Below are 15,236 nucleotides of genomic sequence, written 5' to 3' on the forward strand. Positions count from 1 at the left end.
CAGAGCAGTCCTCAGTTGCTTAGTGCAGTGCCTTCTTTGGGTCTAACCAGAGAAATAGAGGCAACTATTTCTCAAGTGCATTCATTTCTCTGCATTCCCACTGCTATTATCTTAGTTCTGACAGAGTGATTTTTTCTAAACTAAAAATCAAATCACTTCCATTCCATGGTTTCCTTTAGAATGTCTTTAGATAATGTCCAGAATCAAAAATACGGACCATAATGCCCTTCATGCCTTGTCCCTTTGGCCTTAGTTCTTTATATATATATATATATATATATATATATATATATATATATATATATATATATATATAATATATTTTAATGATTTTTTACAGAGAGGAAGGAAGAGGGATAGAAAGTTAGAAACATCAATGAGAGAGAAAGATCGACCAGCTACCTCCTGCACCCCCCTTACCGGGATGAGCCTGAAACCCAGATACATGCCCTTGACCCGAATAGAACCTGGAACCTTTCAGTCCGCAGGCCGGTGCTCTATCCACTGAGCCAAACCAGTTTCGGCTGGCCTTAGTTCTTGACATAGTTTCCTTTTATTCTAATAGCACTAAGCGAAGTGTAGCTCCTTCTTTCTTCTAGGCCTCTGCAAGTGTTCATCTCTAGCTCTGAAATGCACCTCCCACACACAGGCACACCCAAATCATAGGCACCTTGCCTGTCAAATACCAGCTTCATGTCTCAGTTTTGTTGTAGTTTCCTTCTGGAATTTTCCCCTTCTGCCCACAAGACTGGGCATGTGACTCTTATCACCCACTGCTGACATGTCTGTATGACCAGACTAGAAGATGTTGGAAGCAAACACTGTTTACCACCATCCCTCTTCTCCGTGCTCCCTCCTCCCCCAGCACCTAGCACAGCGCCTGGTTTATTGTAGCTGCTCAGTACGTATTTGTCATATGAATGGCCGGAAGGGTCTAAGAGTCTTAAGGGGACATATCTGTTCATCTAAAGAGACCACATGATACCCTTGGTTCTGGAATGGATTCCCCCCCCTTTCCCACCAGTTAATCAATATATCTGGCATTCCTGAGATTCTCTAGATCACATGTGTCAAACACAAGGCCCGCGGGCCAAATCTGTCCCGCCAGGCCTTGCAATGTGGCCCGCACAGCGCTGTCATCACTGCAATCCGCTGCGTTTCCATCACAATGACAGTTTATGACTGTTCAGTAAACCATTCGGCCCGCGATTTAGGCTGGATTTTAGATTTTGGCCCCTTCTCTGATTGAGTTCGACACCCCTACTCTAGATCCTTGTTACACAGTGTGGTCTGGAGACCAGCAGCACAGGAATTACCTGGAAATGCAAAATCTGAGTCCTCAACCTAGAATTTCTGGATTAGAATCTGCATTTTTACAAGGTTCTCAGGTGATTAACATGCACGATAATGTTTGAGAAACTCAGTGCTCTAGATAACATTAGTGATTCTTTACTCCAAAAGTTGGTAATCTATTTTCTTGAGAGAAAGAATACAAATGTCTGGTTGCCAGTTTTCTGGAAGCTGAGGACTTGCCTGAAACAATCTACTCTTTGTTAGAAATTTCCTTTCCTACCTCCCAAAGCCTTCCATTTTGAATTTTTGTTTCTTTAAATGTATTTTTATTAATTTCACAGAAGAAGAGAGAGGGAGAGGGAGATAGAAACATCAATGATAAGAGAGAATTATTAATTGGTTGCCTCCTGCACACCCCCCATGGGGGATCGAGCCTGCAACCCTAGCATGTGCCCTTGAGCAGAATTGAACCCAGACCCATCAGTCTGCAGGCCAACGCTCTATCCACTGAGCCAAACCAGCTTGGGCCATTTTGAATTTTTAAATTTTAAATAATTTTAATTGCTTTTGAGAGAAAGAGAGAGAGAGAGAGAGATCGAGATCAATTTGTTGTTCCACTTATTTATGCATTCATTGGTTGATTCTTACATGTGCTCTTTGTATGTGGCCTGACTGGGGGCACAACTTTGATGTATCTGGATAATGTTCTAACCATCTGAGCTACCAGGCCAGGGTGGAAGCCCTCCATTTTGTACAGCTCCTCAGAGCTCCTTTCTATTTGCTAGATGGAATGCTGCTAATTCATGAATCATTGGATAAAGCCATTTGATCTTTAAATTTACTTAGTAGAAAATAGGAATGGCTTGTAAACATATTGAAAAGATGCTCAAACCTGGCCAGAGTGGTTCAATCAATTGAGAACTATTCTGTGCACAAAGGGTTGCTGGTTCCGTTCCTGGTCAAGGCACATGCCTGGGTCTTGGGTTCCATCCCCAGTCGGGGAGCCTGCAGAAGGCAACTGATTGATGTTTCTTTCTCACATCAATGTGTGTGTCTCTCTCTCCTTTCCTCTCTTTCAGCATGTCCTTGGGTAAGGATTAAAAAAGAAAAGGTGCTCAACTATACTTATAAAAAATATTAAAATAAGGTTGTGATTTAGAATATTAAAGATTAAAACATTTGTTAATACTTGGTGTTGGTGAAGCTATGGGCAAATAGGCACTTCCATCCTTTGCTGAACAGGGTGTAAATAGGTAAAACATGTACAGAAGGAAATTTTGCAATATTTCATAAATTCATATACCCTTTGGCCCAGTGATTCTATTTATAAATTTTTAAAAATATATATTTTATTAATTTTTTTTACAGAGGAAGGGAGAGGAATAGAGAGCCAGAAACACTGATGAGAGAGGAACATCAACCAGCTGCCTCCTGCACACCCCCCACAGGGGATGTGCCTGCAACCAAGGTACATGTCCCTGATTAGAATCGAACCTGGGACCTTTCAGTCTGCTGGCCGATGCTCTATCCATTGAGCCAAACTGGTTTCAGCTCTATTTATAAAATTTTATTCTACAAATTTAATCCCACATTTGGGATTATGTCATAGTCAAGGTTATTCTTGTAGCATTGTAACAGTCGAAAGGTTGAGGTCACCATATATATATTCTTCAGCAGAGGACAAGTTAAATTATGGCACATCATGTAATGGAGTATTTTGGTGCTATACAAATGTGAGCTTATCTTCAAGATATTATTAAGGGAACTATGGTACATAAGTGTATCCTATGATACCATTTCTGTTGATATGTACATGCACAGATGTTTTACATGCTAGACTTCTTCTGGAAGGATACAAAAACACACAAGAAACTGGTAACAAGGGAACTAGATGGCTAGCGATAGGGATAGAAGGTAGATTTTTCAGTGAATACTCTAAGTGCATTTTCACTTCTGATTTGTTATTATGTGAAAAACATATAGAAAAGTGTTATAACTTTGCCTATTTTTCTGTGGGCTTGTTGCTTTTCTTATCAATTTATGATCTCAATGAGATCAGAGAATTTCCACATCTTACCCTTATCTCTTTAGTATCTAGAATTGAAAATATCTATAGGTCTTTAATAAATATTTGTTGATTCAGTAAGTGTTGTACCTTTGGGGAAATAATCATGTAATTTTAAAGTAATCTCTTTATTTCAACTGTTCTCAGTATTATTAGAAATGGGTGCTAATGATCTGGACAACTTTTCAGGTTAAGGGACAGAGCACTTAAAGTACATCGGGCCCAGCCAGCCAGTTGATTGAGCATCATCCCAAGCACCATGAGGTCACCAGTCCCATCCATTCCTGGTCAGGGCACATGATGGGTTGTGGGCTGAATTCCCAGTAGGGGGCATACAGGAGATAGCCGATCCATCTCTCTCTTTCTCTCTCTCTCTCTTTCTCCCTTTCTCTCTCTCTAAAATCAATAAAAACATATATTAAAAAATAAAATAAAGTACATCAATTTTGTCCTGTGTCTCAGTGGTTAGAGCATGTTTCCCTCCTCCTTCTCTTCCTCCTCCTCCTTCTCATCCACTCTCTCAAAATCAATGGAAAAAATATCCTCAGGTGAGGATTAACAAAAATAAAAAATAAAGTACATCAGTTTCTGAAAGAACATGAAAAATTCAGAAATAGTTATGGGGCTATAACATTAAGGGAGATAACTCTTCAGGCAGGGAAAGAAATTTATCCTTTACTTCAATGTTCAAAACTTGCATTTGGTAGAAATGAACTATGATATACTTGTTTTGTCTTGCTTTATTTCTTATAAACATTTATCTGTGTTTCATTTCAAATGCTATAGAGATGTTTGTCAGTTTTTAAAAATATATATTTTATTGATTTTTTACAGAGAGAAAGAGAGAGGGACAGAGAGCTAGAAACACCGATGAGAGCGACACATTAATCAGCTGCCTCCTGCACCCCCCTACCAGGGATGTGCCGCAACCAAGGTACATGCCTTTGACCAGAATCAAACCTGAGACCTTTCAATCTGTAGACTGTCACTCTATCCACTGAGCTAAATCGGTTTTGGCAGTTTGTCAGTTTTTTATTTAACTTACTGTGTTACTGACAGGGACTTTGATTCTTCCCATCAAATAGAAAAAATTTTAAGGTCAAGGAAAATGAAAATAAAGCAAAGTGGGATTTATTGAAGATATACTCCAAGCAAGCAGCAGCAGGCCAGTCAAGGGACCATGGCCCTGAACCTCTAGGTTATATGGTTTAAACTAAAAAGATGTTACCAGAGAGTGGAGGAGACCTCAGTTCTTGTCTTCTCGAGGGAACAATTTCAAGCAAGAGACCAAAGTGTAGAAAAGTAAGCAAAGAATTTATTGACCATAGCAAAAATAGACATAGAAGAGTGAAACAAGGAAGGGCACAAAAGAAACAACAGGAACGCCTAGGCTGGGCTGCTTTGGCTCACTAGGAGGTCAGAGAAAAGGGTGAAAAGGAGCCTTAGAGTCAGGTTCAGGGGTTAGACCCAGATGGGCTGTGCTGTCGCTGCTTCCCTAGTTGCAAGCCTCACGGGGTCACTTGGAGGTTAGAGATACATGTAGGGGAGGAGGAGGGAAGAGAAGGAGCTGTAGAAGGGAGGAATGGTAAGGGGTGTGCTTCCTGAAGGGAGAGCAGCACTGGGACCTTCATTTTCAGGGGTTTTAAAGGCTGGGTGGTTAGGGGAGGTCTTAAGGGTAGATCAATAGAATATTCTTCTGCTTTAGGCTGATGTTCCAAAATGAGATTTATTCTCTCAATCTGTCTGTCCTTGGGTGTGGATGGCAAATGGGACTTAATTGAATTTGTTATCTGTCTCCCTGAGTTGGAAAATTTAAACTATTTACCCTCTAGTTGGGGAAGAGTGCAAACTGTTTACTTTTTTTTTTTTTTAATTGTTTAAAGTATTACCTAGCCGAAACCGGTTTGGCTCGTGGGTAGAGCAACGCCTTCAGACTGAAGGGTCCCTGGTTCGATTCCGGTCAAGGGCATGTGCCTTGACTGCAGTGCACTTCCCCAGTGGTGAGTGTACAGGAGGCGGCTGATGGATGGTTCTCTCTCATCAATGTTTCTAACTCTCTGTCCCTCTCTCTTCCTCTCTGTAAAAGATCGATAAAATATATATTTTTAAAAAGTATTACGTATAGTAGTACATATATCTCTTCTCCCCCCCCCCCCCCCCCCCCCCAATGACCTTCTCCCAGCCTCCTCTACCATTTAAGTGTCTTTGGTTTAGGGAAGATAGAATTGACAAAGTGGACAAAAACTGCTGTTTAACCATCTGTCTCGGCTTTCCCATTCCACTCCTGACATTTTCCTAGTTCCTTACTATCCTATAACCACTGGAATTGTGTGGGAACTGAAGAAGTTGCAGGTCACCCAAACATAGGGCATTCAAGGCAGGTTTCAGCCTCGCTACTGCATGTTATTTTGTTTCTGAGAGCCCACCAGCCAAAAAACGGTTTGATCTTAGTGCTATGATCTCAAGAGTTTTATTTTGTTTGTTTATTCCACTCCTATTTTACAGCCTTCAATTTATCAAATCAGACAGGTGTCTGGTGAAACTCTCGAAGGTGATGTCAAAGTCACTGAGGCATTTGCTAAGGGTTACAATCGGTGGGACAAGGTGAGGCGGTGGGTAGGCGGGCAGAATTAGCGTTGGCAGCTGGGTTTCCACAGCCAGTAAACCGCTCATGCCTCGTCCCGCAGCTCCCCAGGGCGAGGAGACCTTTTCCCGAGTTTCCCCCTCCGCTCCGGGCCCAGGAGGCGCCGCCCCCGCTCCCCCGGGTCCGCAAACCCGGGCCACATTCCCACGGCGACGCGCTCGCCCGGTGCATTGTGGGCGCTGTAGTCCGGCCGGGACCTGTTTCTGACTACAAGTCCCGTGACGCCGCTCCCCCTCCGCCTCCTCCGTCTGGTCCGCAGGCCCCTCCGCGGCCTCAGCAAGGCCTCCTCGGCCGGGAGCGGCGCATTCCGGCGAGTCAGCGGTCTCTTCCCGGAGCACGAGAGGCGGAAGCCGGAGGGGCTCGGGGAGGAGCTTCGCGCGCGGGGTGAACGCCCGCCCGACGTGCTCGCTCGCCTCGCGACCGCTGCGCGCGAGCCCGGTGTCCCCGCGGCCAGGAGCGGCGGCGGCGTCCGCGGCGGCGGCGGCGGAACGCGGCGGGGGCGGAGGTTGCCCGCGGAGGCGGCGGCGGCGGCTGCACCAGCGACATGGCGGAGACGGTGGCGGACACCCGGCGGCTGATCACCAAGCCGCAGAACCTGAATGACGCCTACGGGCCGCCCAGCAACTTCCTAGAGATCGATGTGAGCAACCCGCAGACGGTGGGGGTCGGCCGAGGCCGCTTCACCACCTACGAGATCAGGGTCAAGGTGAGGCCGCCTGTCTACCCCTGCCCCCGGCGAGACCCTTCCTGCCCCCTCGGGTCGCCCCCTGCCGACCCGGGAGCGCATCCCCTCGGGCCGCCCGGGCCGGGATCCCCAGGCCGGGATCCCCGGGCTGACTCGGCGGGGCTGCCCTGTCCGCAGGCGGGGTCTGGGGCCCGGCTCCCGGGCCGGCGGGGCTGGGGGCTGCAGCGGGAGCGGAGCCCGGCGCCGGCGCTGGGAGAAGGTGGTGCATGGAGATCGGGACGGGGGTTGGGCTCCGCTTGCCCCTCCAGCAGCTGATCGGGGAGTGCCATTTGAGTTGGAAAGGGGTAGATGTTTCGAAAACACAACCTTTCGGGAAGGGGGAGGTAGATGTGACTGAGATAGGGGGTTTTGCACAAAGTTGAAACCCTCCCTGTTTTTTTTTTTTTTGTTTTTTTTTTTTCCCTTGGATATTTTTTTTCCCCCCTAGCAGTGGCCGAGCCAAGCTGGTTGGTTGCTTTGGGCTTTTCCCAAGCCGCCAGACTAACCTCGGTTCTTTTGAACAGAACCTAAAGGGAGTTCACAAAAGTCAGACCAGTTTGGTACGGCTGAGCCAGGTGAGAGGGGGGTGATTGGAAGTGATAGTGACCTTAGCGGTCAGGGCCGCCGTGGTCCGGGGTGAGGGTGGGGAGTGCCGCCTACTTCACAATCCGGAACCAGGACGCGCCAACAAAAGCCTGTCCAGTTAGGGATGAGGTTTGCACTTCACTGAATGAATGAATCAGCTGAAGTCGAAACACATAACTTCATGACCAGTATTTCTTGGCAGTAAGCAATTCCGATTATTTGAACGACGCCAATTGAGAAGAATGCTTCACTTTCTGTAGTTCCTGCTCACGTATGGAAGTATCTTTAAAAATTAGCTACATAAAATGAATCCGGCTGTTAAAGATGACAACAACAACAAGTTATTTTGTTAAAAATTAAGCATAAGAAGAATTTAGCTTTAGAGTAATCAAACTTTATACATAACAAGTTACTGTTAACATTTAAATGGAATAATGTCTTCTTTGACTTACCTACTTTTTGTGTGGTAAAAAAACACACATGAAATTTATTATCTTAACCGTTTTTAAGTTCACAGTTCTGTAGTGTTAAATATATTCACATTGTTGTGAAACTTAGGCACTTTTAAGAAATGATTTCTTACGTAGTTTTGCTAAATTAAATATCATCAAACTTTAAGGTATAAAACTAACAATTTAATGACACAAGTTACTCATGCCTCCCTGCAGATATGTAAAATGTGACCATAAGCAGTCATGTTATAGTGAAACTAAATCCAGGCTCCAATGTACCTAGGGAAGTACATTGCCACCTGAGCTTACAGAAAAAGGGAGGTCTTTTTTTATTTTTATTTTTTTAACTTTTGGAATTACTTTGGATTGTCTTAAATATTTGGCTTATTGTTCACCAAAACGAACTTCCTCTTTTACCCTTATTCACCAAGCATGTTTTCCTTTCTTTCTTTTGCTGAAACAGAACTTGGTATTCCTGTTTCTAAACTTCCATAGCTAGTACTTCCTGTCACACAACTGAAGTGGAATCTCCTGCCTACACTTCCTCCATTTAATAACTGAGTTTATCTTGCTGAGAGCATTACATTAAGTAGACTCTAGCCTGATAACTTACCTATTTAAAAAATATATCTGATACTTGGTTACCAAATAGTTGTGCTTTATGGTGTGGTCATTTGCATTTTAAAGGCAATAATCTTAAGAATGATTACTAAGTTATAGAATTAACAAAGTGTACACATACACAGGTTTGCACTATCTAAAACAGTATGTTGTATGTTAATGATGGTTACAGTCATAAATGCAAGTGCTCTATAAGAAAATGTCATTGAGTTTCTAACGCTTATAAAATGCCACTGTTGCCCTAGCCAGTTTGGTTCAGTGGAGAGAGCGTCGGCCTGTGGACTGAAGGGTCTCAGGTTCCATTCCTGTCAAAGGCACATGCCCAGGTTTCAGGCTCTATTCCGGCGTTCAGGAGTCAGCCAATCAATCAGTGATTCTCTCTCATCATTGATGTTTGTACCTCTCTCTCCCTCTCCCTTCCTCTCTGAAATCAATAAAAAAATATATTAAATAAGTAAAATGCCATTGTTGTTTCTCATAATACCCTGTTTCCCTGAAAATAAGACAGTGTGTTATATTAATTTTTTCTCCCAAAGTTGCACTAGGTCTTACTTTCAGGAAATGTCTTATCTTTCCATGCACTAGGTCTTATTTTCGGAGGATGTCTTAATTTCGGGGAAACACAGTATGTAATGTTACTTAAAGGTCTAGTAATAATTAATGTTGTTTTCTAATACCTTTTTTAAATCAAATTTATTTAAACAATACAACAAAATTTAATCAACAATATAGTTGCCGTTGTTTTCTGCTACTTGTGCCCAACGCTCAGGAAGCATTTTAATACCTTTGTTGTAAAATTCTTGTGATTTTGATGCAAAAAATTCGGTCAATGCATTTTTGAGGCATTCTTCATTATTAAATTTTTTTCCAAGAAGAAAGTTTTGCAAAGAACGAAACAAATGGTAATCGGAAGGGGCAATATCAGACTATGTAGGTTGAGGGAGAACTTCCCATTCCAACTGGCGCAGTTTTTCAGCAGTGATTCTTGCAGTATGCGGTCGTGCGTTATCGTGGTGAAGAATTACGCCCTTGCGATTAATCAGCGCGGGTTCTTTTTCTCTTAAAGCTTGGGCTAACCTTTCCAATTGGGCACTATACACTGCACTTGTAATGGTTTGGTTAGATGGTAAAAGTTCATAATTAAGAATTCCTTTAAAATTCCACCAAACACACAACATCACTTTTTTCGCATGCAAGTCAGGTTTTGGCGTGGGCTGCGGAGCCTCATTTTTGTCCAACCATTGAGGCCGCCTTTTCAAATTAACATACAGCACCCATTTTTCATCTCTGGTAACAATTTGCTCTAAAAACGGCAAACGGTTTTGACGAGAGAGGAGTGAACTGCAAATTGTGACTCTTTGATTACGGTTGTTGTCGGTCAACTCATGAGGAACCCATTTTCCAAACTTTTGGACTTTGCCAAGTGCACGCAATTGATTGGAAATTGTTTTTTGTGAACAATTTAAAGTTGTCGCAAGCTCTTGTTGGGTAATTTGAGGATTTTGCACCAAAAGAGCTTGAAGAGCTTCTTGATCAAAATTGGACACACGGGCTCGACCACTCTTGTCATCTAACGAAAAATTTCCCTCGCGAAATTTCTCAAACCAACGCTGGCATTTTCTGGCGCTAACTGCATCTTGACCAAGAGCACTATAGATGTTTTTTGCAGCCTCACTTGCTTTTCTTCCTAATTGGAACTCGTAAAGCATGCAGTGCTGAATATGCTCTTCATCCGCCATCTTCTTAGTCCTAGTTTTGCAACAAAAACCAAACCAAACACAAACTTTTTCAAGCAAAACTTGTTAATTGCACTTCACACGTTCTGTAGATACCACGTGTTTGAAGGTTATGTCAATACAAGTTAACGCCAAGCAAGATTTTAAACGAATATTTAAAAACGACATTAATTATTAATAGAACTGATGTTACTCAGGATACCATGTAGTAAGATATTAGTCTTATTTTAAGCAGCATATGGCTTTTGAGAACAAGTACAGTCTTGTATTAAGGCATGTGGCCAGTGAAATGAACAGATAAATCATTTTGTAATGACTTTTATTACTACTTTTCTACACTATTGCTGCTCACCTTAGTCCCTACTACTTGCCTTTTGCTATTAAATTTGCCATGTGGCAAACCATTTTATGTTTCAGAGTTTGGGCCCTTCAATCATATTATAGTTACTCTTTAATTCTGGTCTTGAGAAAAATGTTCAGTTTTATAGAATCTGATTGAAATTACTCTAATTCACAGAGTAATTTTATCAGGATGGTGGCACTTTAGAATGCAAGTTTCCCAATCTCCATTTATCTTTTGGTTTGAGGATAGTGTTTAAGACTATTAGGATCCCTTGATTAGTATCTTTGGGCTTTTGAAAATAATTGGTGGTGGTAATGTTTTTAAAAATTGTTCTGATGGGTAGGTACAGCAGAGAGCCCCATAAATGATTAAAGTTTAGGAAAGCTCAGGGTCTAGAATTATTTTGGCATATTAAAGAGAAGGCTTAAGGGAAAATTCAGTCATCGTTTATGAAGTTTGTGCTATAATGTTACTTTAATTTTCTGGAGATTAAGATCTTTTGTACCTAGAGACAACTGTTTCGAACAGGAATGAAGTTAAGGATCTTTCTTGAGCTCTGAGTTCAAAGACTTGATTTATTATTTACTAGCAGAGTAGAATACAAAATTTAAACTCTACTTCCCTTGGTAGAATAGGTATCCTAATAATAGTGCCTATCTCATAGGATTAAAAGAGATAATGCACATAAATCCCTTTAGCACAGTGACTGGTACATAGTCACTCAAATGTTACCCCTCTCTCTCTCTCTCTCTCTCTCTCTCTCTCTTTTTTTTTTTTTTTTTTTTACAGAGAGGAAGAGAGAGGGATAGAGAGTTAGAAACATCGATGAGAGAATCATCAATCAGCTGCCTCTTGCACACCCCCTACTGGGAATGTGCCCGCAACCAAGGTACATGCCCTTGACCAGAATCGAACCCAGGACCTTTTAGTACGCAGGCCAACACTCTATCCACTGAGCCAAACCGGTTTCGGCACCTCTTTCTCTTTTAAAAAATATAGGTTTCCATTTTACAGTACCATTTTTATATTTCATTGTGGTTCATTCCTTAAAGTCAAGTCTCCAAAAGGTTACCTCTTTCTAAATACAGATATTTTCTAAAAGTCAGTAATCAGCATGGCCCTAAGGTAGCTCACTTGGTTAGAGCAAGCATGTCTATCTCAAAGGCTAACACAGGCCAAATAAACAAGGTTTAAGTTTATGTGGGCCCCCAAGAAACAAAAGCTTCAATTTTCATAGAAACATAGGTTTATTTTGATAGAGACATGTTGAATACAAAGGGCTAAAATAAATGAGTAAAAATTGTTAACATAAAATAATAGAACATTTGAATAAAAATTAATATTTTTTCTTGAACATTAACTTAGCAGACACTGAATAACTGCACAAATTAATAAGAGTAACACAAATAAACCTATTTTTCTTGTTCTATGAAAGCAAAATATTTCCTGTTGGCATACCAAATAAATCAGTTCAAGACTAATGACACAGCAGTCAGCTAGCTGCTAAAGTATTTGCTGCTGGTATTAGTGGAGAGAAATGGTGCACCTGTGCATAAGGCGCAAAAGGGAAAAGAAGCTCATACCACAAGGACAGGAATGAAAAAGCAAACAAGCTATAGGGGACAGGGACAAGGCTGGAAATAACTTGAGAAAAGCCAAACAAATAGAGACACCAGTGACAAAATCAAAGTCTAAAACCAAAGAATTGGAAAGTAATTATTCCAGTATTATTTGACACAAAGAGCTTTTATAAAAATTATCTGAAGTCTTCCTAAGATTTTCTGGTAAGATATAATGATCTCACTTATTTTGGTGACTCAAATTACATACTTCATCAGTTAATGTAACAAACTAAAATGCTGGTCCTAAGTATAAATGCCCACATAATTTTAAACAGTCACTGAAGGAAAAAAAAAAAAAAAGTTAATTATCTATTTTCAGTACTTCTTACATTCCCATAATATACCACTATCAGATATGCCATTTCTTCATGCTTGCTTCCTTTCTCTATTCAACAATATTAATTCTCAGGAAAGGATCAAAATTCATTCACATTTTAAGATTAACAAAACAAAACAAAAAAAGATGAACAAAACTAATTAGAGCTCAACTTTATTTCTTTGAAATCTAGTGAACATTCTCAAAACTCTGAAATTTCAGATATTTTTGCAAAGAAAAGACGAAAGAATTAGGAGATGATCAGAATGTTGCTAAGCTACACCTTAGAAAAAGCCAATCCCAATCACTTAGTAGTTGCTGTTGTGGGAAAACAAAGAACAGTGTGTTTTTCCTTTCTTCACATGGCTGCCCAGCTACACTAAATTTTCCAACTGATTACTATAACCTTGTTGCATTCATTTCCCTGATAATAGAGGAACAAGATATTATGACATGCTAGCGGCCCAGTGCATGAATTCACGCACCAGAGGGATCCCTCAGCCTGGCCTGTGGGATTGGGCCAAAACTGGCTCTCTGATATCCCCCGAGGGGTCCCCAGATTGTGAGAGTTTGCAAGCCAGGCTGAGGGACCCCACTTGTGCACGATCCGGGCTGGGGAGGGACCCTGAGAGGGCTCCAGGGCATGTTCAGCCCATCTCACTCAGTCCCGATGGGCCGGACCCCAGCAGCAAGCTAACCTACCAGTCAGAGTGCCTGCCCTCTGGTGGTTGACTGGTTGACTGTCTGCCTCCCTACATGTCATAGGGAGCTGTTGAGCATCCTTAGCATTCATTAGCATATTATGCTTTGATTGGTTCAACAGACGACCTGGCACTTAGCATATTAAGCTTTTATTATTATAGGATAGAGTCTCAAAGCCTTCCCTCCTTGTGTCTAGTTCTTAGTATCTCAGTATCTCACTCTTGTCTTGCCTTGCCTTGCCATTATTGGTTATCTTCAGGTGGAAACAGAAGTATGTATAAATTTTATCACCAATAAATCAACTAATAGCAAGTGTTGGCAAGGATATGAAGAAAAGGGGACCCTTGTACACTGTTGATTGGGAATGCTGCTTGATGCAGTCACTGTGGAAAGCAGTATGGAGTTACCTCAGAAAATTAAAAATTGAATTGCCATATGACTTAATGATTCCACTTCTGGAATTTATTATAAGAAACTCGAAACACTAATTCAAAAGAATATATGAACTCCTACCCAGCCGGGTGACTCAGTGATTGAGTGTCAACCTATGAACCAGGTGGTCACTGTTTGATTCCTCGTCAAAGCACATGCCCAGGTTGCAGGCTTAATCCCCAGTGAGGTGGCATTCAGGAGGCAGCCAATCAATGATTCTCTCTCATCATTGATGTTTCTATCTCCTCCCTTCCTCTGTGAAATCAATAAAAATATATTTTTTAAAACAGAAGAACATATGTACCTCTATGTTCACTGCAGCATTATTTACACTAGCCAAGATTTGGAAGCAGCCCAAGTGTCTGTCTGTTAGATAAGTGGATAAAAAAGCTGTGGTACATATACAGTGGAATACTACTCTGCCGTTAAAAGGAAGAAAATTTTACCATTTGCAACAGCAAGCATAGACCTGGAGAACATTATGCTAAGTGAAATAAGCCAGTCAGAGAAAGACAAGTATCGTCTGACTTCACTCATGTGGAATTTAATGAACAAACTGAACTACCAAGCAAAATAGAGATAGACTCATAGAGAACAGGCAGACAGCTCTAGTAGGGAGTGGGGATGGAGGGATTGAGCAAGAAAGAGAACTGATGGACATGGACAACAGTGTGGTGCACTGGCCTTGGTGTATCTCAAGAGATGCAAAGTCAATCACTGCCTGTATCCTGCCTGGGGCCACATGGCATGAGCTACAGAGCGATCTACAGATGGTTGCTACCTGTGCTGGTCTTCGAGATGCCCAGAAGAGGACAAGCTGTCATTCAAGGCTGATTGCTGCTAGTGCCAGGCCTAGAGCCACTTAGAAAGAGGTAGCAGGTAGGCAGAGGCCAGATGCTACTTGTTTGAGAGATTGTAGGAAAGTTTGAAGCATGAAACAAAGAAAGGTCATTTGTATGGAAAAGTGACTGGAAATGGCTTGTGTGGGCCTTCAATTTGAGTGGGGCAGGGTCTCACTAGGGCTGGGTGAACAGTTTGAGCCAAATTGATGGAGACTTTGATCTGGTGCCTACATGCTGGCTCAATGGGGGTGGGGATTCAGACAAGGAACAATGGCCTCTGCCAGCACTTTTGTCTGGCAGAAAGCTGCCTCCCAACTCTTGCCCTGATGCCAGACAATTCACTTATTCCCATTATATCCCTGGTTCCTTTCAAGCTACTGCCCCAGCACTGGAGCTCAGAGGGAGTGAGTCAGGGTAAATCCATGTTTGGGCCCTTCAAGAGGACTGCCCTAGGACTCCAGCTGCCCTCTGTCTCTCTCAGCCACAATCCCTGCTGGGTTTTACAGTCAGAAGTTATGTTGACTTCTCTTCCTGGCTCTGGAACCCTGGACTGGGAGGCCTCTTTGGGGCTGGGACCCCTCCTCAGGGGACTTTTGTAGCCAAGATATCCTTCCCAATTTTGAACCACCACACATGGTTGTGTGACCAGCCCAGTCTGTGTCTGTGTTTCCACTCATCTCATCAGTCTTGATGTTGCTTTAAATTCCTAATTGTAGGACTTCCATTTGACTAGATTTCAGGTGATTCTGAATGATGGTTCTGTAGTTTAGTTGTGGTTTTGTTGTGACTGTGGGAGGATTTGAATATTGCGTTTACCTGCACCTCCATCTTGAACAGAATCCTGTATGTAGCTGTCTTT

General features: G+C 42.2%; 1 protein-coding gene across 2 annotated transcripts in view; it reads left to right on the forward strand.

Moving 5' to 3' along the window:
• The first annotated feature begins 6,235 nt into the window (after positions 1–6,235).
• Positions 6,236–15,236, forward strand: part of SNX3 (sorting nexin 3) — a 29,785-nt gene continuing 20,784 nt past the window's right edge. The window contains exon 1 of one of the 2 annotated variants that reach the window (XM_036413864.2): positions 6,236–6,708. In XM_036413864.2, the coding sequence (XP_036269757.1) occupies positions 6,547–6,708 (162 nt within the window). In that variant the 5' untranslated portion in view covers positions 6,236–6,546. The remainder of the gene's footprint in view (positions 6,709–15,236) is intronic. The other variant, XM_036413863.2, reaches the window with a different exon arrangement.

The sequence above is a fragment of the Pipistrellus kuhlii genome, unplaced genomic scaffold (genome assembly GCF_014108245.1).
Source record: "Pipistrellus kuhlii isolate mPipKuh1 unplaced genomic scaffold, mPipKuh1.p scaffold_m20_p_5, whole genome shotgun sequence".
NCBI lineage: Eukaryota > Metazoa > Chordata > Mammalia > Chiroptera > Vespertilionidae > Pipistrellus > Pipistrellus kuhlii.